At 39.1% G+C, this 21,855-nt stretch overlaps 3 protein-coding genes across 9 annotated transcripts in view; 2 read left to right on the forward strand and 1 right to left on the reverse strand.

Moving 5' to 3' along the window:
* cracd (capping protein inhibiting regulator of actin dynamics) overlaps nucleotides 1–1,604 on the forward strand; it is a 48,094-nt gene extending 46,490 nt beyond the window's left edge. For all 6 annotated transcript variants that reach the window (XM_083562967.1, XM_083562971.1, XM_083562969.1 and 3 more), the window contains one exon: nucleotides 59–1,604. In XM_083562967.1, the coding sequence (XP_083419093.1) occupies nucleotides 59–219 (161 nt within the window). In that variant the 3' untranslated portion in view covers nucleotides 220–1,604. The remainder of the gene's footprint in view (nucleotides 1–58) is intronic.
* Nucleotides 1,594–13,319, reverse strand: aasdh (aminoadipate-semialdehyde dehydrogenase; the record flags this gene model as incomplete). 2 transcript variants are annotated; one of them, XM_083562975.1, is made up of 14 exons in its annotated part: nucleotides 1,594–2,296; nucleotides 2,910–3,041; nucleotides 3,716–3,841; nucleotides 3,959–4,122; nucleotides 4,958–5,708; nucleotides 6,329–6,447; nucleotides 7,116–7,404; nucleotides 7,562–7,740; nucleotides 8,320–8,426; nucleotides 8,534–8,775; nucleotides 10,125–10,317; nucleotides 11,051–11,364; nucleotides 12,243–12,363; nucleotides 13,093–13,319. In XM_083562975.1, 14 exons carry the CDS (start codon nucleotides 13,317–13,319, stop codon nucleotides 1,835–1,837), a joined length of 3,426 nt encoding a protein of 1,141 aa, XP_083419101.1. In that variant the 3' UTR covers nucleotides 1,594–1,834. The 2 variants fall into 2 exon arrangements, with proteins under 2 accessions (XP_083419101.1, XP_083419100.1); XM_083562974.1 differs by having other exon boundaries at nucleotides 4,958–5,786.
* LOC310738094 (uncharacterized protein) lies at nucleotides 13,135–21,786 on the forward strand. Its single transcript, XM_083563052.1, has 10 exons — nucleotides 13,135–13,666; nucleotides 13,757–13,822; nucleotides 15,711–15,763; nucleotides 16,226–16,253; nucleotides 16,359–16,423; nucleotides 16,576–16,636; nucleotides 16,739–18,303; nucleotides 18,386–18,428; nucleotides 21,091–21,142; nucleotides 21,259–21,786. The coding sequence occupies exons 2-10, from the start codon at nucleotides 13,801–13,803 to the stop codon at nucleotides 21,296–21,298; spliced, it is 1,929 nt and encodes a 642-aa protein (XP_083419178.1). The 5' UTR covers nucleotides 13,135–13,666; nucleotides 13,757–13,800; the 3' UTR covers nucleotides 21,299–21,786.
* The last annotated feature ends 69 nt before the right edge of the window (nucleotides 21,787–21,855 follow it).

Raw genomic sequence — 21,855 nt, forward strand, 5'->3', positions numbered from 1 at the left:
ATTGAAGAAAAAAAAATCTAAATCATTAACATTGGTCTATTGTTGGTCTTTTTTTCAGTTGAGATAGCAGACTCAACCCCATCACCCCCAGCAGCAAAGGATATAACAAAGCGCTTCCCACCGAGTGACACTCCACAGGTTTCCACTGAACCAGCATGGCTTGCTCTTGCAAAGCGTAAGGCCAAAGCTTGGAGTGACTGTCCACAGATCATCAAGTGATATGCTACTTTTGACTATTTTAACAAACCAAAAGAAGAAAAAAAAAAAAAAAAAAAAAAGAGAGACAAGGGAATCAAGCTTCTATTCAGCTGTGTCATTTACAGGGCATTTCACCATTCTTGTGACCGTTCAAAAAATACCATATTTATTACCCAACACTTCTCATTTGTTTTTTTTGTGGTGCCATTTTCACCTCACCGCACAGGTAGCAAGAAGCACGGATTAACCATAAGTAAAAGATCGACACACTTGTAACAATATGTAAAATGGTCCAGAACGACGTGTTCAAATGTACCGTTGTCCGAAATTCAATTTAGGATTCGAGGGACAGATATGAAAAGCGAAGCAAAGTTTTCAATCTAACTTGAGGATTGTTTTTATTTTGTATTTTTTGCATTGAATTAAAAAAAATAAAGTCAGAACCAGGGAAATCTAAACCCAGCAGATATATAGCTAGCAAACCATTTGTCCGAATATATGAGGCATGCGTAGTATACGATAAAATCTTACTAGAACACATCTAGAAATCTTACAGAACTCCGTTGCACAGTAGGTGTCTACAGAACTTACTCACTTCACCCCTGATCTGCATGAGAACTTCAGAACTGGTTACTGTTTTTGTATTTTCTTTTTTAGTCTAGACACTAGTCAAAACAACAAACATCAAATTGCCTGAACACATTAACAAATATGGACATATTCTTTAACAAAAAAAAGATTTGGGGTGTGGGAATATTAACTTTTACTTTTTCAGCCAAGATTTTCACTGTGTGACAAATGACTGCTGTCAATTAAAGCGGTCACTGATACATTAACTTACCGATGACAGTCACTGTGTTTACTTATGTAAATAACTTACACAGTAAATGTTCTTAACGACGCTTCCACCATATTGAATCCATCCCCACGGAAATCCGTTCACCGATTGTTACTCAGCTACCTGCTTCTTGCAGTGTGTATGCCCTCACGTTTCTTTGGAAATAGCTGTCTGGATCACAGATTGCTTGCTTGCTGTAATAGAGACACTGTTATCCTATAGCTTGTCTTAGCTCTTCTTGTATTAGACATTACAAAACATTACAAAAAGTCAGTGGGAAATCAGTGCTTAAAAAAAAAGCATCCTGCTTGGTGGGGGATTAACCAATGCCCTTATTCTCAGAAATAAAAAAAAAAGCTTGCAAGTAACAATTAGAAACACCAAGCCCCTCTCCTTAACGTAACGATTTTGTATGTAATGTATGTAGGTATCTATGTACAGAGGTGGACTGAACTGCACTGTGTTCCTTTACAGATCTGTCGCTTCGTTTTTAATTTGGTCGTGTGCAATCGTGTAGTGTCAAAACGCTGTTGTATGTAACATTGAAATAAAAGCGGTTTGTTGGTAATGGCGCACTCTTTTTATTTTCACCATCTACAAAAGTTCTCATGAGAAAACAATTAAAAACAGAAAGTTGATCGTTTCCTGCTACAGGAAAAAATTTCACAATATATTATTATTTAAAAACATCCACTGAACTTAATACAGGACACAAGGATAATGTGTTACTATAATTCTTGAATATTTTACACATTATATACATATTTACACCGAGTAAAAACATTGAATACACTGTACTTAAAGATGCTTTAGATATTCCTTTCTGCCAGTGAGTTCCATGCAGTACACGTAGTTGTTCCGACATCCCACGACTACAGTGCGGCCCCACACGACAGGAGAGGAAAACAGCTCTCCGGGTAAGAAGAATGAGGTTTCCAGAGTTCCCCGTTCCCCATCTAATATCCACAGTGTTCCATCAGTTGAAGCTACGGCCACCAGGGTTTTTATGCCCCAGGGAGCACCATCAAAAACAAATGGACTGGAATACACTTTGCCTGTGGTTTGAAAGCGCCACAGTAAAGCTCCATTAGCGGAATTGATGCAGTATACGGAGCTGTCATGGGACCCACAAAATACAGCTTGACAAGCAACAGTGCAACACTCAGATGCTTCAGATTCTGTTCTCCGATTGGTTGAAGGTGGCAGTGAGGCCAGGCATGGTGACGAGAAGACGGGTCCACTGGTGAGAAAATTCCATAACTACAAAAAAAAAAGAAAAGATGAATACGTTTAAAAAAAAATTTCATCTTCATAGACTCTGGCCAGACTACCAAAACAAAACTCAAGTATAATGAGGCATATAATAACCTTTCTATACTCTTTTGAAATTGTTTTTTTATTTTTATTGAGTGGCATAACAGGCATAACATTATGACATTATGAGCAACTGTTAGTGGGTGATATTTATTAGGCGACAAGTGAACCATGTGTCCCCAAAGTTGACGTGTAAAAAGCAGGAAAAATGGGCAACTGTAAGGATTTGAGCGAGTTTGACGAGGGCCAAATTGTAAAGGCTGGACTGCAGCTCTTGTAAGTGGTCCAAGGAAAGAACGGTTGTGACCCAGCGACATTGATGCATGTGTGGAGCGAAGGCTGGCCCGTGTGGCTGGACCATCCAACGGACGAGCTCCTGTAGCTCAAATTGCTGGAGAAGTTAATGCTGGTTCTGATAAAAAGGTGTCATAATGCACAACACAGACCAGTCAATATTATGCAGGTGGTCATAATGTTATGCCTGAACGGTGTTCATGTGACAAGCGTCAGCCTCTTTTTCCCCCCATTTACTAAACCCATTCCCTGTATCTTTTCTTACCACATTTCCATCATGGGTTAATGCAGTGATGTGTCCATTCACTGAACCGATGCAGACACAGGAGTCCGAACAGGAAGGAGAGGAGAAAAATGGAACATCAGTGGAATATGTCCACAAGAGTTTACCGCTGTCCTATACAAAACAAATAAAAATAAATCAGAAATATGATTTCTGCAATGAGACAAAATTTTATCAAGTTAATACATCCCATAATAAATCAGCATGATTGTTTTTTTAATAAGAAGTAAGTTGCATAATTGCTTTATGTACACTTTATAGACAAAAGTTTGTTAACACCTGACCATAAAATTTTTATATATTCGCTTTTGAACATCCCATTCCATATTTAACAACTATTTGCAGTTATAATAATCTCCACTCTTCTGGGAAGATGTTCCGTTAGATTTTGGAGTGTGCTTGTGGAGATTTGTGCTCATTTAGCCACAAGGGTGTTAGTACTGTCAGGTACTGATGTAGGTGACATAAGAAGGCTTTGAGTGTAGTCAGCGTTCACATTCATCCCAATAGTGTTTAATAGGGTTGAGATCAGAGCTCTATAGCAGAAGATCTTTAACTCCAAACCATGAATCGCATATCTTCATGAAGCTGGTTTTGTGCACAGGAGCATTATCATGCTGGACTAGGTTTGTGTCTCCCAGTTCAATTGCAGGGAAAATCTTATGCTACTGCATTAAAATTCATCCAAGTGTGCATCCAAATTTTAAAAAAGACCCCCGTACGGCTGGAAAAGACAGGTGTCCCAATACTTTTGTCCATATAGTCTTGAAAGAAGGGTAAATAATCACCGGGTTGAGACAATGTAGCTGCCCTCTTAGTGTGGCTGTGTATAGCCGCCTGGGAGAGGAGTGGACACAGGGGGAAGAAAACACAGCACCACCTCCACAATAGTATTTCCACACACATCGCTTTAACTGAAACACACACACACATACTCAATATACACATGTCTGCTAATCTAACATTGTTATGGCCATCACTAATCGTTAAACCAATTGATATTTCAAAACAATAATATTTACTCAAATTACCGGGGGTTCTAATGCGTAGACATGTCCATCATGGGAACCAACGATAACCAGGCCAGTGTGAGGGTCAACAACAGGAGAACTCTTCACAGAATCTCCCGTCTTAAACACCCAGCATGTCTCCCCAGAGTCCACACTTAGAAAATACACCTGCCTATCATAACACCCTGAGAACAGAGGTTCCGATAAAAACCTAATTAAGAATCAACAAAATTCAACAAAATGGGGGGAAAAAACACCCCTATAAATATGCTTCAGTATAAATTTTTTTAGGTTGACAATTTTAAGATCTGTCCAGGGACAACAGATGAAAAATAGCCTTTTGGCTAATTCTGGTGCATTGACAGTAATGTTAATTAATGTACACTCTCCCTGTCAAATAAATAAATAAATAAATAAATAAATAAATAAATAAATAAATAAATAAATAAATAAAAATACAGATACCAAATTGTGGTTGTTACTAAAACATGTTTCACACTGACAAAGACCATACTTTATTTGATAATTTTTTTAATTCAATATAAAGATTTAGATCTAACCAATGATTTATTATGTGCATTAAAATGTATTAGGTGCCCTGTTACAGATAAGCAGCGCACATGTCGCGGGCCCGTCCGGAGACTGATAATCAAGATGGCAGACAACAGTGTTAGTGCATGCATGGAACAGAGTGTGGTGATGAATTTCCTTGTGAACGACAGCGTAAAACCTGCGAATATCTACAGACGACTTTAAGCACAGTACGGTAATGAGACCCTCAGCCGCAGTGAGACATTTGAATGGTGTAAACGTTTCAAAAATGGCTGTACCGACAAATCTTTCTATGTCGAATCTTTTTGGGTTTTAGTTAAACACTGGGATAAATGCAGCAGGGGAGTATGTTAAAAAAAATTCAGTATCCACTCCTTAAAATTCATTCTTTTCTTTTATAAAAAAGTCCCGGTTTGACCCCTCGTACAAAATAATAGACCGAAAAGCCTTGCGTTTTGCATTACTAACCTAATGCCACCAGGGTACCACATTGAGTAACAGCAGCAGAAGATTCCAGTCGGTCTCCTAGAACACGCTCCCACACCACCTCTCCGTTTCTCAGGTCCAGAGCCTGCAGTCTGTGCGAGTGAGAGCCAATAAACACCATGTCTCGCTCAAGACCAACCAACAGCACCGGTGAAGCGTCCACACATCTACCCGTGTCCGAACTCCAGCAGACCTGCAGGCATAGGGGTTGGTGGTTTTCTTGTGAAGTATCGCCACTTCCTGCATTACACTTCAGACTTTGACCATCTCTAAATGGAATATCTCTGTTAATGTCAGTGATGGAACTGTTTATGGCTTCTTTGTTTATAAATAATGAGACAAGTTCTGCACTCGGATAGCTCTCTTGCATCTTGTCCTTTTTGTCGCTGGCTCCTTTCGGATCTGCAAGTTTTTGCCCTCGGTTTGGAAAATAATCCCAAAATACATTTCCAGCTTTACGCACTACTACAAATCTCACACTGCTCCTCTCAGGTGGCAAAATCCTATCAGGGTCGAATTCAGATTCAGGGTCCACGTCTGTGCGGGACCTCTTAGAAATAGCATCGGATGCAGAATCTTGAGGTTGTCTCTTGCCTGATGTCTTTAAAGGATTCTCGGAGGTTGCTGTGATGTGTTTCAGTAGGTCAGAAAATGAGCCATCGAGGATGACCTCCAGAAGACCAGAGGACGCTGTTTTCATAGTAGCAGTGATGTAATCAAAAAGTCGAAGTGCCTGCAGAGAATCCCCACCACTTAACATGAAGTGTGCATCGTCTCCAATGTATCTGTCGTCACAAAGACCTAGACATTGCTAACACACAAACACACACACTGTTTTTTCTTCATACATATGTCATAATGTGCAAGTTTAATCTGTATTAATCATATTAATGACACAAACAGCTTCTGATTATTGAGCAGGCCTCTAGAGGCCGCTCTCGAACTGTATAACACAACCCTATGAATCAGTCAACCTCTAGTGTGAATCAATACAAGTCATTAGACTGATCAGTATAGTTGTACAGTATCAGCTGTATGGACTTGTACCAGCCTGTGTATTTTGCCTGCTCAGACACATCATTTACATCATAAACTCAAAACAAATAGCTGGGAATCGGTTACTGGTCTGATAGGTTTGTGATTATGTGATAAGTGGTAGGTAGGTAGGGGTGTGTCTTATGGTGACTGGTTTGTGAAGAGATTTGAAAAGATAATGGCAGCTGCAGCACAACTATACTTTATTTCTGATGCACTATATAGGTTTGGGGGCCGATAATGTTTGTGTGTTGCTGTGAGCAAAACAAAGCCAATGCCATTGAGGAAATCTTCATTATTGAAAGTCTTGTAAATCACCTTCCATGCTGCCTGTAGTCTTTCTCTCAGGATGTCTGTGTCTCCCAAGATAGTGTACTTTCCACTACCCTCTTTGTGTTCCTGAAACATCCTCATTAACTTCTCCATGGCCACTTTCCCTATTGAATTATAAACAGGTAAGAGAGAAAAATGATAGTGAGGATTATTGTGGATCGATACAACACTGGAACAAAGTCACAACTTTTTACAAGTTATAAGGTGTCATGCTTTCTTTCCTGTAATGCATTTTCAGGACTAGAGGTCGACCAATTCATCGGTTTGCCCCTAAAATTGCACCGATAGTTGATTGCTGGAACTATCAGCTATCTGCAAAAATCCATACCGATAGTTTTTCCGGCTTGTGTCATACAGTACAAGAGCAGACTCTATAGGCGAATCACTGATCCTACATGCAATTTAGAAGTTTTTTCTTTTTGGGTGTAACGGTTTTCATTTGTTTGAAGTGTTATTTTTTTGTTTCATTTGACATGCATGTCAATTATTTACCTCAATATTTATTAATATCATTTATATATATTTAATATAGAAAATTTTCATGAATAAGTACTGTATTTGGAATTGTTTTTGTAACAAAGTTCAGTACTATTTTACATGAAGTGTTTTTTAATTTTTTTTATCCAGTATCCATTTTAAAAACGGTTAATTATTCGATTATGGGCAAGTACGATCCAACCTAGCTATCAATATCTGTAAAATCCACTATCGTTCGACCTTTAATTCGGGACTGCTGATTTCTGATAACACAAGGAAAGAAATCACAACGTACCATGATTAGTGAGTGGCAGGGCAGGAATCAGTAATACAGTATCTGGAATGCTGTGACTGGGCACAAGCTGAGACAGTCCTTGAAGCACTTCTCTCTCCAGAGCTCTGGAGGAAACACACAAGTCTTCGGAGTCTTTAGAGGAGCTGAGTGGAACGTGTTGTTCTTGGTTGCCATTGTGTTCTGAAGATGTGGGTCTGGTGCCAACTGTGGGCACCACAAAAGCAAGCAATCGATTGCTCTCATGCAGACCCACCACACCAGCTTCTACCTGAGGCAAACTTTCCATGGCCTGGCAGAGCCAGATAGGACAAACAAGACAAAACACAACCAGAAGATCAGACAGAAATGATGGAAACTTTCCAGGGAAGCTCAGAATCTGTAGTATATACAAAGATGTTCTTAGCATCACTAACCCATGTAAGCTGCATAATGGAAGACACAACTACCTGTTGTAAGGCATCCAGGTATAGGACTTGACCATGCCGTTTGACCAGGCGGTCCTTCCTACCCAAGTAATAGAGGTGCGAGTTCTGCACCTGCACCCAGTCTCCTGTAGCACGCATCACTCTTTTGCCGGTAGTCGTCACTGTCTCATCATCTAGCAAGCATACCCTCTCCTGACCACCTACAATGCAGTTTATGAATGAGTGATGATGAGTAAAAGCAAAGAAGAGAGTCATAGTCAGGTAAAACAATTAGAATTCAAAGGTGTTTTTCTGTCAATTTGCATAATTCTTCATTTTGCCAAACTTTATACCTGAAATACCCTTGAAATTTACTTTGAACTAAAAGAAAGATAACAAAAAAAATTTATATAAAAGACATTTGACCTTGCTGAACAGTAGCAAATAAAATCAGTTCATCTGCTGCTTACAATAATAATTCTATATAAAGCCAAAAACAGTAGCAGAGACATAAAAAAAATAATTTTTAGCACTTGAGTATATAAAATTGTATTCAACAACTTTTAAAGATGATCACAAGTATATATGTGGTCTGCTGTATGATCCAAGTCAGATGTTGCCCATTTACATTTATTTACTTTTAACTCATACTTTTCTTGCTTACAAAAATAATTCATAAAATACCCCAATCCATTAAACAGATAATTATGTAGCATGAGAAATCATGTGGCAACAAAATAAAATGTTTGACCACTTATGTGTTAGAAAGACCAAATTATTTCACCTGCTATTATTATTACCTATGAAGACCTGTCCCTCTCCTTCAGTGACCAGTTGTCCATTCTCATCTCTCACTTCCACAGTAGTGTCCATGAGCGATTCCCCCAGAGGCACAGACCCTTGCTCCCTTTTATACAACACAACGATGCAATTCACTTATGGTTTCTGCTTGTGTAACAATTCAATCTGCTCACGCTTATTTAATAAATGTCAGAATTCACATGAATTACTCACATGCGTTTAGAGGAGAGGAGATCGTCTGGGATTTTGTAGTAACACGCCCAGCAAGAAACCTCTGTGGTACCGTAGAGATTATACATTTCTGTCTTGTTACCCGCTTGCTTCCAGCTATTGAGTACGAATAGCGATGGACACACTTCTCCTCCCAAAGCCAACACTCGCAATAAGGAGCCTGCACTGAGTACCTCCTCCTGTAGGACACGTTCCCCAAAGCGCCTCAGCAGAGTCGGGGTGGCCTGATCACCAAGCAAAACGAAATGAGAATTTAATCCTGTAAATCCTGTTGTGTTTCAAAATGAGTAATCGTTTGAAAAAAAAGAGTCTGTCAATAATGTCAAGAGAGCAAGATAAAAAATAATAGCGCTAATGTTGTAAACATTACTACACAGCCTATTAATAACAGACCATTTTTAAACAGAGCAACAATAATAATACAAAAAAGAATTATGTGAGGTCATTTAAAACATTTTGAGATCAGCTCTGCACCTAGCTCTGTCTCTTTCACCGAATGCCCTCCCTCAGATGCCTTAAAACCTGGCAGAGGAACTCACTATTGATGGTCTGGACCCTGGGGAGGAATTATCGATACACATTGCAGCGAATGTCGAAAAAGCATTGAATTGAATGAAGAGCATGCAATTGGTCGAGCTGCGGACCTGCCTTGCATTTTTAGGTCATGGAGATGATGTGCAAAGATGGAGATGACTGTGAAGACTGTTTCTTTGTCTCAGGACCGTTTCAAATTCAAGTTACACATGCTATTTAAAACACCTCAGACGACTTGTTACAGCATCGCCGTAAGACTTACCAAATCATGTCAAATGTCTCTGTGGCAGATTTGCCCAGTTACAAAACTACTTTCAAAACTTTTTAAAAAAAATTTTTATAACATCTCGCAATAACGATAATGGTATTGTAATAAAAGGTCAATGCCCATGCTAATACGCTGCCTCTATGTTTAAAATATGATGTGGTAAGATTTGGATCATAAGCCCTTCCTATCATTCTCCATATGCTTTCTTCCTATGATTCAGCTCCAATTTAATCTTGGTTTCCTCTTTTCAAACTTGTTCCAAAACTGGTGACACTTTGTTAGATGTTATCTTGCAAAAACTTCTGTTCTTTAGTGTTACCAGTGGTTTCATCTTCAGATAAACCCTCTCTATTCACATGCACAAACGCATCTTCACTGTAGAATTTAAAAATAGTATGCCTCCAGATTCCTGACTTGGATAGATTTTTTCACCAATGAAAATAATTATCTTATCATAGTCCTATTCCTCATTTCTTTTATCTGTCTAATAGGTCTATTTATTAATTTTTAAATACAGCCTCCTTTAATTACATGCTTTTTGCACTGCGTTGTGAGAATTCACATGAACAACTACCAAATATAAATTCAGTACATGAAATCAATGCCATGCCCTTAATCTCCTTAATCCTCCATAAAAAAAAAAAAAGAAGGAAAAGAGCAATCACTCTGCTCTGCAGTCTTGTGTCCAATTATTTTTGAGCCTGTATAAATGGTGGGACTATGGGGAAAATGCCTGTAATTAAAAAACTTATAATCCTTGTGGGCATTTACCTGTAAAATGGTGGTGGAGTTTCGTCTAAACAACACATTGGCTAGTCTACCGGGCATCCTTCTGACAGCGGTGGGAACCATCAGTAGACAAGCTCCAGAAGACAGGGCCAGAAACATCTCCACCACTGAGGGGTCAAAGGTTAAAGGTGATGCGAGGAACACGACATCGTCTGGTGTCATCTGAAATAAAGAGCTGAAGAAATCATAATTTAAGCAGATCATTGCTCATTGTACGTTTTTACAAGCTTTAAGATCAGATTGAACACTAAAAGTCCCTAACAAAACATGTAATTCGCAGTGGTCGCCCGATTCATCAGCTTTGCCGATTAATTTGCCCCGATGGTTGATTGCTTGAACTGTTCGCTATCGGCATAAATCCATACCGATAGTTTTTCCGGGTTGCATTTGCACTGGAGCAGCTGAGAAGGTCTGCTGTCTTTATACAGTGTGAGAGCAGCCTCTAGAGGCGAATCACTGAAGCCACGTGCTTTGTTTTGACAAGTGATACTGCATGCTGTTTTGACAAGTGATACTGCATGCACCTTATTAACTGCCAAAAAAAACCCAATATACAATAATTTAACTTTAGTTAATGTTACAAAGGGAATCTTATTTTAAAGCGTTATCGTTTCACATAAATTAAAAGTCATGCTTAAAATGCCCATTATTTAATGTCTACACAATGTCCAGAGCATTCAAATTACATTTATTTTTAGTTCTGTGATAAAAGTTCAGTACATAGTTATTAGCAAGTTCGATCCAACAAGCAATGGTTATCAATAAAATCCACCCGGTCAATCTCTAATAGTTATTGACTAACGTGCATATTTATAAATCCTTTTTTTCTTGGTAGTGATGTGAATTTCTATATGAAAATCTCTCCACTTGTTCTAGAAGATGTTAAATACAAAGCAAAGCAAACTCACCTGAGATGTAATATATTAGGCACAATGCACTTGTGTGGAACTTTAACTATTTTAGGAATCCCTGTCGTTCCAGATGTGTGCAGAATGTATGCCAACTCTGCTGCCCGGTGTTCCTTACCGAGATCGTCAGCAACAGGATTCAGCTTTTCCTCTTGCTCTGAATTTAATGTCCGGTTACCTTCCGACGGCTGTCCTGCACTTGCTTCAGACGACATCCTGGTATATTTGTGAAGCTTTACTAAAGTAAGCTCATGGGCTGACAAGACTGCAGACACTTCAAATGACAGAAAATCAGAGAAGGCACTTTGGAATTGCTGGAAAAAAAAAAGGGAGAAAAGAAAAGCCTTAAAATTGTGGACATTAAAAGCATTACATAATAGAGTGTTGATCTAACTTTTATTTGAATGTTTTACCCAATGTCGAATATCCAATACATGTATTTTGTCTATATTAAGAACTCACCTAAGCTACATGTTTTTGTTGCATCTTGTCCAAAGTTTAGCATTTAATAGCATTATATAAATGATGAGCTAATCCATAATACACAACACAGCTATTACACTACAGTAAAGGAGTTGTGACGAGAACTGAGAGGTCATAAAAAACGAAAAACCTCCCGAAAATAAGCACCAAGTCCCTTTTCATGTCCAACTGTATCATGAACACCAAAAGCACTGAGGGCTTTAGAGATCGCTCTCTTTCAGTCCACTTTAATAGAAGTAATGATGGTTTATATAAAGTCCCAATGAAGGACCTTGAAACCATTATTTAATGTGTCATAATTACGTTTACTGTAACAGAAAATCAGGAGGATACATATGATGTGGTACCTCCCCATTTTCATACTCAATAGTATACAATCAAGTGTTTTATATGTTAACAGTGGGACGCTTCAGTTTCTACAGAGCATTCGATTAGAGAGAATGAAAAGCTCTCATGAAAACCTAAAATGCAGAATGATGTCATAAAAAACGTTGATCCCTATTATTCAATGAGAGAGTGTACATTTTGAATGCAGAAGTTTGTTCATTGTTTTAAAGCACACAAAGGCGTATAATTGATAATCCATTTCATTGAAATGAATTGCATGTAAAAGGAAATCACTCTAAATACATTTCCTGGTAGTTTCCATGTGGTTAATTATGCTTCCAAATGAACTGTGAAATCATATGTCTAAAAAGAGACTGGGTACCTGCAGCAAATCGCTCTGTATCAAGCAGAACTTCAAATGACATCTGTCCATTATTCTCATGGTAAGCCCAGGCAGTGAGACTGGATCCAGAGGAACATATGCAGAAGGCACCTGCAGGACACTGACCAGTGAAGAGACAGTGACTATATCAATAATGTGATATGGATGCAACAAGGAAACACAGGTCAGTATTGCTGTTGTTTTAAACCTCTACTATATGACAAAAAGTATGTAAACACCTGACCAATCACATTAATGTGTGCTTGTTGAACACCATATTCCAAATTTCGTTCCTGTTTCTTGGTTTTCAAAGCTTCACACATCTGGGAGAGCACTTTATAGATTTGTAAAGCATGTTTGTGATCATTCAGTCAAGAGCATTCGTGAGGTGTTTGGTGAGAAGATCTGGGGTTCAGTCGTTGGATTGAGGTCACACCACGTCTATATGGCACTCGCTTTGAGCACAGAGGACTTGTCATGCGAGAACATGACCTTTCAATGTAGGAAAATGAAATGAATTTGGTCCAATCTTTGCAGCAACTGTCTACGGAAAGACCACAGTGTCTTAGCAGGTGTCTACATAATTTTGTCCAGTGAAGAGACAGTGACAATCAAAAACGTTAAAGAAGGTGATCTGGGGTACAGTAGTGGGACTGGGTCACATCATTGGCTATATGGAGCTCGTTATGTGCACAGGGTCAGTGTCATGCTGGAACATCAACTTGAAATGCATTTGATATCATTCAGTGCTTCCAACCTTTTTAGCAACAGTCTGGAGAAAGACCACGTCTTGGCAGGTGTCTGCTTTAAACATTTTTGTCTATATATTCTATCAGACACACGTACATACCCAAAGATCCAGACCGGAAGAAGGATGCTCACATCGCAGAACACACCGATAGCCTGTTCTTTCTGCCCTACTGCTTCCTGCAGGTGTTTGCAGAGCTCGGTTCCTAAAGCCAGGAGCTCATTATAGGTTAGACGGGTGGCAGGCGCCGCGCCGGTGTCGAAAACGGCAGCAGTTTTAGCGCCGTGATTGGCAGCAGCTTCGAGCACCATCGTGTGCAAAGTCTTCATGATCACGCTGCTATTTTCATCCAGCGATATCAGATCTGTTCTATTTACAGCAGGAACTGGGACATAAACGTGCACCCACTGCGTCGCGCGAAAATGACGTAGTGGTGCCGTGTCGTCCGGTCAGCCAATCGGGACAGACTATGATACACCGAGGGGAAATTTGAAAAATGTTCAGCGGTTGATGTTAAACTGCTTTAGAAAACTCGCGGGTTGGAAAAATAATTCCTTTAATTTTTCTCGGTTTTTTTTAAATATTTTACTCTGAGAAAATGGAAGCCGTGATTGTAGAACAGTTAAAGAAAAGCGATGAAACCTTCAGGAACACGATGGAGCGGATTTTTCACCAGGTGAACAGCTTTTCTCCTGCTAACGTTAGCCAGCAAGTTACTAGCCCTGATTTTGAATTGTGTCCAATAAAAATGTATAATATTTTTTAGTATCCAATATAAATGATCCAGGACCGGAGCTGTGTCTGAAAACAATGACCTTCACATCTAGGAAAGGTGAGGATATATTTTTAATACTGTTGTGTGTGTGTGTGTGTGTGTGTGTGTGTGTGTGTGTGTGTGTGTGTGTGTGTAGTGCTGGTAAAATCGGCATAAAAGTTAACGATGTGATGCGACGATTCAAAGTGTGCATCAGAAGTTTAATCATATTTGCATTAGTAAAATGTAATTTATTTATATCTAATTATTAGTAGATGCGTGAATATGACGTATCACAACACTACAGAGACCTGAGAGTCACACTGAATACAGATTAACATGGCAGAGGTAGAGCTGCATCTTCCTGGAGACAAGAAAATGTCTGGTTTTATTTCAGCTTTTCTTTTTTTGCACTACAATTTGCCATGTGTTAGAAGTCAGAAAGCATTTAAGTAAATGTATGATTTACTGTCGGTCTGAACCAAAGTAATAAAAGTGAGCTATCTGTACCATATGATGGTATGCAATTCGATATCGTTTCCGTTGAATCGAATCGAAATCGGGTCGCACTATATCGCAATGGGGGGAATCGTATTGGTAGCTGCTTCATATGTACATTTTATTGGCAAAAGTTTGCTGGCGCATGGCCATAAGTATGGTATGTGCTTTTTGAGCGTTGCATTTCACAATTCATCACAATTTTTGTCTTATAATTCCCATCACTGATTCTGGAGTGTGCTTGTGGATAGTTGTGTTCATCAGTCACAACGGTGTTCGTTAAAGGCCGGTAGTAATGTAGGTGAGGAGATCTGGGGTGCAGTCAGCATTCCAATTCATCCCAAAGGTGTTCAGTAGAGATGAGATCAGAGCTCTATAGCAGGTCACTCAAGATCTTCCTCTCCTAACTTTGTAAAGCAGATCTTTAAAGGGCTCACTCTGTGCACAGGGGCATTGCCATGCTGGTACAGGTTTTGGGTTTCCAAGTTCAAGTGAACACAATTTTATTATAGCGCATCTAAAGACGTCCTGTACAATTGTGTGCCTCCAGCTTTGTGGTAACAGTTTGGAGGAAAAACACAGATGGCAGGAAGGGTCAGGTGTCCCAAAGCTTTTGTCCATATAATGTATTTTTGGCTATCGTTGGCTCTGGATCTTTGCATATTGAAAGAGAGAAAGAAAGGGAAGAGACCCTAAAAGCCCTATAGTTAATGCATTGTTTTTGACCTGTTTTACACTACTGTATGGCCAGATGAATGTAAACACCTGATTGTTACACCCAAGTGAAAGCCTTATACGCAAAGTTGAAAACCTACAGTTGTATCGAATGTACAGTTGTATAGAATGTATTTTACCCTTTTTGCATTATGTGTTTGTCATGTTTTACAATTCAGTATATTTAAAGCAGGTGATTAAATGACCTTATCCCTCACTGGCCATTTTTCAGATGAGCTACAACACTGACTGTTGTTAAATAATGCTCTTGTGGCTGAATAAACAAACACTGCTCCAGCCAAATCTCCAAAATCTATTCCCAGACAGACTTGGGTGTCCACATACTTTTGCCAACGTTCCTCCTGGTTTGGGCTTTTTCTTCAGGTTTCCTTTTTCAGTCCTTAAGGGTGCATTGTAGGCGTTATATTGGCATTTCTAAAATGTCTGTAATGTGTGCATGGTTTGCAGGTGATTTCCCCGACCTTGTGCCCAGAGCTCCAATGCATACTTGTGCAATATAAGCAGTATATAAGATGGATAGATGAATATTCTGCTGTGAAAGAAATTGGAAGATAGCAGTGGTTCAAATGATTGACGATTCATGAATAATTCTAGCACGTACAGATTTGACTAATAAGCCGTATACAGTAATCCCCTGCTTTGCCCCAAAGAGGTCGGGGTGTAAATTGTTTTGGGGAAGAGGGCAGAGTCAGAGGGTATGTATATTCATAGCTAAGTCTGTATTTCACTGCAGGTTCCATACCTTTGGACAGCGCCGCGGCAAAAAAAGAGATGCGGGACTTAAAGGTAAGAAGAAAACAGCAGAGATTAAAAGCAATTATAAACCATAATTGTTTATTTTAGTAACACGTTTTAAAAGGTGTTACTAAAATAAACAATGCTGTTGTTTTGGATATACTCTGACCCAGTTGTCAAACTCGCTCAAATTCTTACGCTCGCCCATTTTTCCTGCTTCCAACACATCAACTTTGAGGACAAAATGTTCACTTGCTGCCTAATAAATACCTCACAATAACAGGTGCCATGATGAAGAGATAATCAGTGTTACTCACTTCACCGCTCCGTATTTTATATTTATTTGCACATTCTCTGCACAATGACAGTTTAATCCAATCTAATAACCAGTTAACACAATTTTTTATAAAAATTACTTTTTTATTATTATTATTTATTTATTTTTAACTTGACACAAAACTTAATTTACCATTTCCTTGTACGTTTCCTTACATGTGCACATTGTTCTTGCAGAATCGTCTCAATGAGCAGCCACTGCAGGGTAGGAAACGTTTTATTTGGCACTGTTTTTCTGCATACTTGTAATTCATTTTTTTTTGTACTTCACTTTCCATTTACAGCCTCTGTATTTCCCTTTTTGATCTAGGGTTGGCTAGAGCTCAGGAAGAACACACCATTTTAGATCAAGATGCACATCCATCTTTGTGCCAGGTGGCGTCTTATTTTAAATAATACACTTTTCGTGATATAGGGGTTATGCCGACCTCTGTTTTGATTTTACAGTAAGATAAAAAATGACCTGTAAATTACAAAGACTGTTTACATAAATTAATTTTATTAGGCACTTCTTTGTCCTTATTCAGATGGATGAGACAATGGCTGATCTTGACCGTTCCAGTCAGATGGAAACCGGCTACAGCCTTTGTAAGAACTCGCTATTGCAGCTTATACGCACACTCGAACGTTTTAGATATGTTGCATCGAAAACCCTGAATACAACCCTAAAGTATGTTGTCTCAAACACAGGGTGTGGTTCGGAGACGTCCCAGCTTTCTCTGAACTCACTGAGCACCTCTCGGGGCTGCATGCGGAAGGAGGCTTCTCAGCCCGAGGAAGAGGACCACGAACTAGAGAAAACGCTAAGCAGCCATGGTAGCACCCTTCTGGATGTCTATCCCAGCATGTTGAACCAGATTGGCAAAGCGTACCAGCGTCAGCACGTGACCGACGTGGCTAGCGCAGTCTTGCGCAGGTATCGTCACAGACGTTTGCAGTCTTTCCTAAAGCAGCACCGCAATTACGACTGTAATAATTCATTAAACACAACGAAGGAGAGCTCACTGGCTGTCGCCAAACCACCCCGTAAAAACATCACTAACCAGCAGAAAAACAAGGTCAATTATAAGGAGTCTTTACCACAGATAAAAAGCAAGCAGGACTTCTCACCATTGAAGAGAATCAACAATACACCATCGGGATCCACTGCTTGCTTCTATTCACCAAGAAGAGATGATGTCACGAGAACGTCAGAAGTGGAACACGGGTCCCGTTGGACAGGTCAGCGCTCAAACGGCGAGTCACCACATCGACCCATCCGTGTCCTGGACCTTTCAACGCCTCCGTCTTCCTCCTCGCGTTCTCCATCACCGGATCTCAACCAGACCTACGTTGTTGAACCTGTCCCGTTGCCAAGATCCCAAGTGGTTCCACCCTCGTCTGTTTGTGGCTCAACATGGTCACCATTAAAAATGGCCAGGATTTTTTCACATGCAAGCCAAGAAAGAAGCTCTGTCCATAGCTCACCCTCCCTCTATCGTTCAGGCCTGCGCAAAGACCACAATCATTCTATCACTGCCTCCCCACAGAGAGCTCTCAGTAGTCATGTTTCTCAGCTCAGGAGCCCTCTAAAAGCCAGAATTCCTAGCCTGGATCACAACCAGCAAACCTCCTTATCTTCTCTCAAGCCTGTGATTCATACGTCCGAGATGCACCGATCTCTTTACAAAGCTCAGAGATCATTCTCTCCGCACCATCAGGAGACGGTGAAGCATCAGCCATCTTTCTCCCGCCGCTTTTCCCCATCGACTTTCATCCCAAAGATGCCCAGCGCGCAGATCGATGCGGAGTTCATGAGGCTTTACCATCATTTTATCTGCCGCAGCACAAACCCTACTTCATCCTGTCACATGTGCAAGATGCGATCAGTTGCCCAAAGTCCTGCCATGTCTTCCAAGAGCATGTCCGCACTCTCTCTAACGCCTGTTCGCCGCCAGAAGAGACATCGCGAGCCCGAGGTCGTCGAGTTGCTGCGGTTCAAGCGTTTCCGTGAGAGCTGCTCCCCATGCCGGACCACCCAGTTCTGGCCAAAGCAGCAGCCCCAGCAGCAGGAGGTGAACAGACATGTGAAAACTCCAACCATGGAGCCCAGTGATGACAAATACACCTGGAACCGAGCTCTTCTCTTACAGTGTCCTAGCCCGGGATTTCTCAATGCCATAAGGCAGCATAAGAGCCATGCATCAGGAAGTGGCAGAAAAGGACCAGGCTCTAGACTGGACCTGAATACTACTCAATACTACTCCCCATCTTGGGTAAGTAATGTGTAGTGATACATTATGTATCATCTAACACTGGCTATTGAAGTAACTTGTTTCATTTTTCTTCTCTCTGCAGAGAGATTCAGTGAGATATAGAGGCGAGGGAGAGAATTTCGAAAGTAAGTAACTGGACACTGGTCATTTCATTTCATGATTTTTGGCTTTGACTTCTTGATACAGGCTCTGGAATCAAACATTGTGGAATTTGGACACTTTTTAGGGAACCAAAAGTAATAAATAAATAAACGTAATCCTAATGAAGCTGTTATTGTCATATGGTTGTCAATCCATTGCATTCTATGATTCCTGGGAAATAAGTTTTAGCATTTTCTGCCTTTAATTATAGAAACTTCAATTAAGTTCAATTCCCTGGCAGAAAAAATGACCTTAATAAAATCTTCAGATCTTTTCACAGGAGGCCAGTAGTTATAGATGCCAGGTTTAAATGAAAGTCGTTTTTTAACTTGTATGACAAACATTCTCCAGTTTTCCTTTTCTTTTTTTTTCTTTTTTTATTATTTTTTGTATTAAGGTCAAAGGAAGTTGGCTTCTACACAGCTTTTATAACTAAACGAAAAAATTTGCATGCCTATTTTTACTAATAAGCCAATTCCTATCTACTGGTTGGCACAAACTTGCTACGCAATAGTTGAAAGCTATTTTGTTTTCCCTGAGACAAAAGAAACCAGCCAACTGCATCACTTTAAACTGCTGCTACTGCTGTCATACAGGGCAGGTCTTCCACATACATAAGCTCACAGACCTCCAGTAAAGTCTACTGTAGTTTATTTTGTACCCCTGCTACAGATGGTTGTGGCATCATCCGGATTTGAACTTGCATTCTGGATAAAAGGGCTAAAATATTCTGAATATGAATGACTTTCTGAGTATTCAAAATTTGCATTGCCAAATGTATATGGTTTAAAATAAGGCTGCAACAAACTTATTTCGATAATCGATTAATTGGGCAATTATTTTTTCAACTAATCGGATAGTTAAAAAAGTTTAGATGTTTTGCTTATTATAACTATATTAAACCCTAATTCATAGGTTTTATGCATAAGTGTAGTTTCAAAATGCCAACATTTGACACAGTGTTTCATTATCGATTATTGCTGATTTTATCGATGAATTGTTGCAGCCCTAGTTTTAATATCACTTCTGATATGTAACATGGGGTGGGATTTGCAGGAGTCTAAATGGGTGTAGATCAAAGGTACTGCTCTAGACCTCAGAGGGGTATGCAAACGAAATTCTGAAATATATTTTTTATTTTTAATTATACCACAATTCTTAATTCAACCGAGCATGTATTTCTCAAAAGCAAAAAATAAACGTGTGCTCTCTAGTGTATAAACAGCAAAATGGCACTGCGATAAAAGGTCAAATCCATGACATTCAATCGAATTACCTACCATGTGTTGAGCAAGTGCACCTTATTGCTGCACGTTATTTATGGGTACCGAAGCAAAGTTAATGAAACAACGGTTAATTCGTCGCATACACGGTGTTCTATATGCCCAAAATCATTCTGCATGAAACCAGCATTTCTGCACAAACATTTAGAAACAAAGCACGCCTCCTAATTACAACAGTGGTTAATTTTTTTTCCAGAACACAATTAAGACAACTCAGGAGTAGTAAGTCACTTATAACGTCTTTAGAAACCCTTATTCCGAAACCCTTTAATAGGAAGGGCCTGCAACCATCTTATCATTCTCTGTGGTTCAGCTGAACATCCTGTCAGGCGCATCCATCTCATGAAATGGCGAATCCTTTATCTTAAATGTAATCTAGAAATTGAGGTACATGTATACAAATGTTTGATTTAAGTTAATTTCACAAAGTTAAATGTTTCATGTGCACGTTGATGATACTTTGTGATCTAGCTTAAGTGTGAGAGAGGGGGTACACCACTGGAAAACGTTTGGCAAACACTGGCCTCGATACTCTACATATGTGGAGGAATATGTCAAGATCTTTTTAAACTAATGCACAAAAACATTTGCCTGTATATTTTTTTGTCTATATGCTTACCTACTGTGTAACATTAGAGGTCAACTGATTTAGTGGATTTTACTGATACTGATAGCTAGTTTGGATCGTACTTCCTGATAACTGATTAAATCGTTTTTAAATGGATACTGGTTAAAAAAAAACCATGTAAAATAGTACTAAACTTAATTACATTTATTTTAATGTTTTATTTTTGTAATAAACATTTACATTGAGAAATGGCCATTTTAAGCATGGCTGTTTGGATTTATGTAAAAAGATAAAGCTTTAAAGATACCATTTGTAATATTAGCTGAAGTTAATAAATGCTTGAGTATTGTTTTTTTGTTAAGTTAAACATTTACCAATTAATTTAGATATTTTTTTTAGTTAGGTTTCATTTTATCTGTTAACTTTAGTTTATGCACTATAAATTAACATGATTGAGGTACAGCGTGCAGTCTCATGTTTCAAAACAAGGTAAAAGGTAAGGTGATTCGCCTCTAGAGGCCGCTCTCTTTTAACCAGTATCCAGACGCAACCCGGAAAAACTACCATATGGATTTCAGCAATTAACTATCGGTGCTCATTAACGCAAAACATGAATCGGTCGACCTTTATCAAACGTGTAAGAGAAAGCAGCTTTTAGCATAATGGACAACGTTCAATTTGATTATATAAAGTGTCAAGCCACAGAACTAGGAAGTTGTAATATACAGACTGCACTGTCTACATTTTGTTATCACACAGGATAACCCTGCTTACTTATATTGTTTGTATTTACAGCCAGGTCACCAATGAGGTCCTGGGATGAAAGTGGTCCCTCAGCCTCCCCAAGGTAAAGGCCCACACAGTTCACACCGTTCTCTGCAGTGTTTCCTTATGACTGATTTCATTTCATATTACTCCATGTCTAACTGCACAAGGACATTTTTTTCCCCCTTCTTCTTTCAGGATGTCAAGAAGGCGACTTCTGTATGGCCCTGTCCAGTGATGAGATCTTCCCTGTTTGCTTCTCACTGTTTGTAGAAGCCATTACTTTGTGTTTTTACCAGTACGACACTCTCAGTAACATGTTCTAAATAGAAATGTTGCATTTATGAGGTTCCGAGTGTGCACATCCTTTCTCTTTTATATTTGATGTTTTATAGTCTTCGCATTTGTATTTTCTAGTTCATTATGTTCAACCAGGATAAAACCTATAGAAGAAAGAGCTTCTCATAAGACAGCATCGAGTTATCTATTATTTTTGATCACTGTAGTAGTCCTGTAACTTTTCACTCAAATACGATAAACTCTAATATATAAATAAAACTAACCACAGGACAGTGCTTTTAAGAATTACTTTCAAATGAAAATCCTTCTAAAAACTTGTATAATCGAATTGAACAAATGCATTCACATGAATTTTTTTATGTTTTGTCTACAATAAATAGTTTTGTGTTCATTGTACCTGATTTTAATAAATAAGTTTACCTTCTAGATCTGGACAATCTGTTTTATTGGAAAATGCTTGTTTTTTTATTTTATTACACTGGATTTTTTGACTGC

Source organism: Silurus aristotelis (genome assembly GCF_946808225.1).
Source record: "Silurus aristotelis genome assembly, chromosome: 15".
Classification (NCBI taxonomy): domain Eukaryota; kingdom Metazoa; phylum Chordata; class Actinopteri; order Siluriformes; family Siluridae; genus Silurus; species Silurus aristotelis.

What these genes read in the sequence shown, in the direction of transcription:
- LOC310738094 (XM_083563052.1), top strand. Translation starts at nt 13,801, where the DNA reads ATGACCTTCACATCTAGGAAAG. An exon ending in AAGAGATGCGGGACTTAAAG is followed by an intron (nt 15,764 to 16,225) that starts GTAAGAAGAAAA and finishes TTGTTCTTGCAG; the next exon opens with AATCGTCTCAATGAGCAGCC. An exon ending in CAATGAGCAGCCACTGCAGG is followed by an intron (nt 16,254 to 16,358) that starts GTAGGAAACGTT and finishes TTTTTGATCTAG; the next exon opens with GGTTGGCTAGAGCTCAGGAA.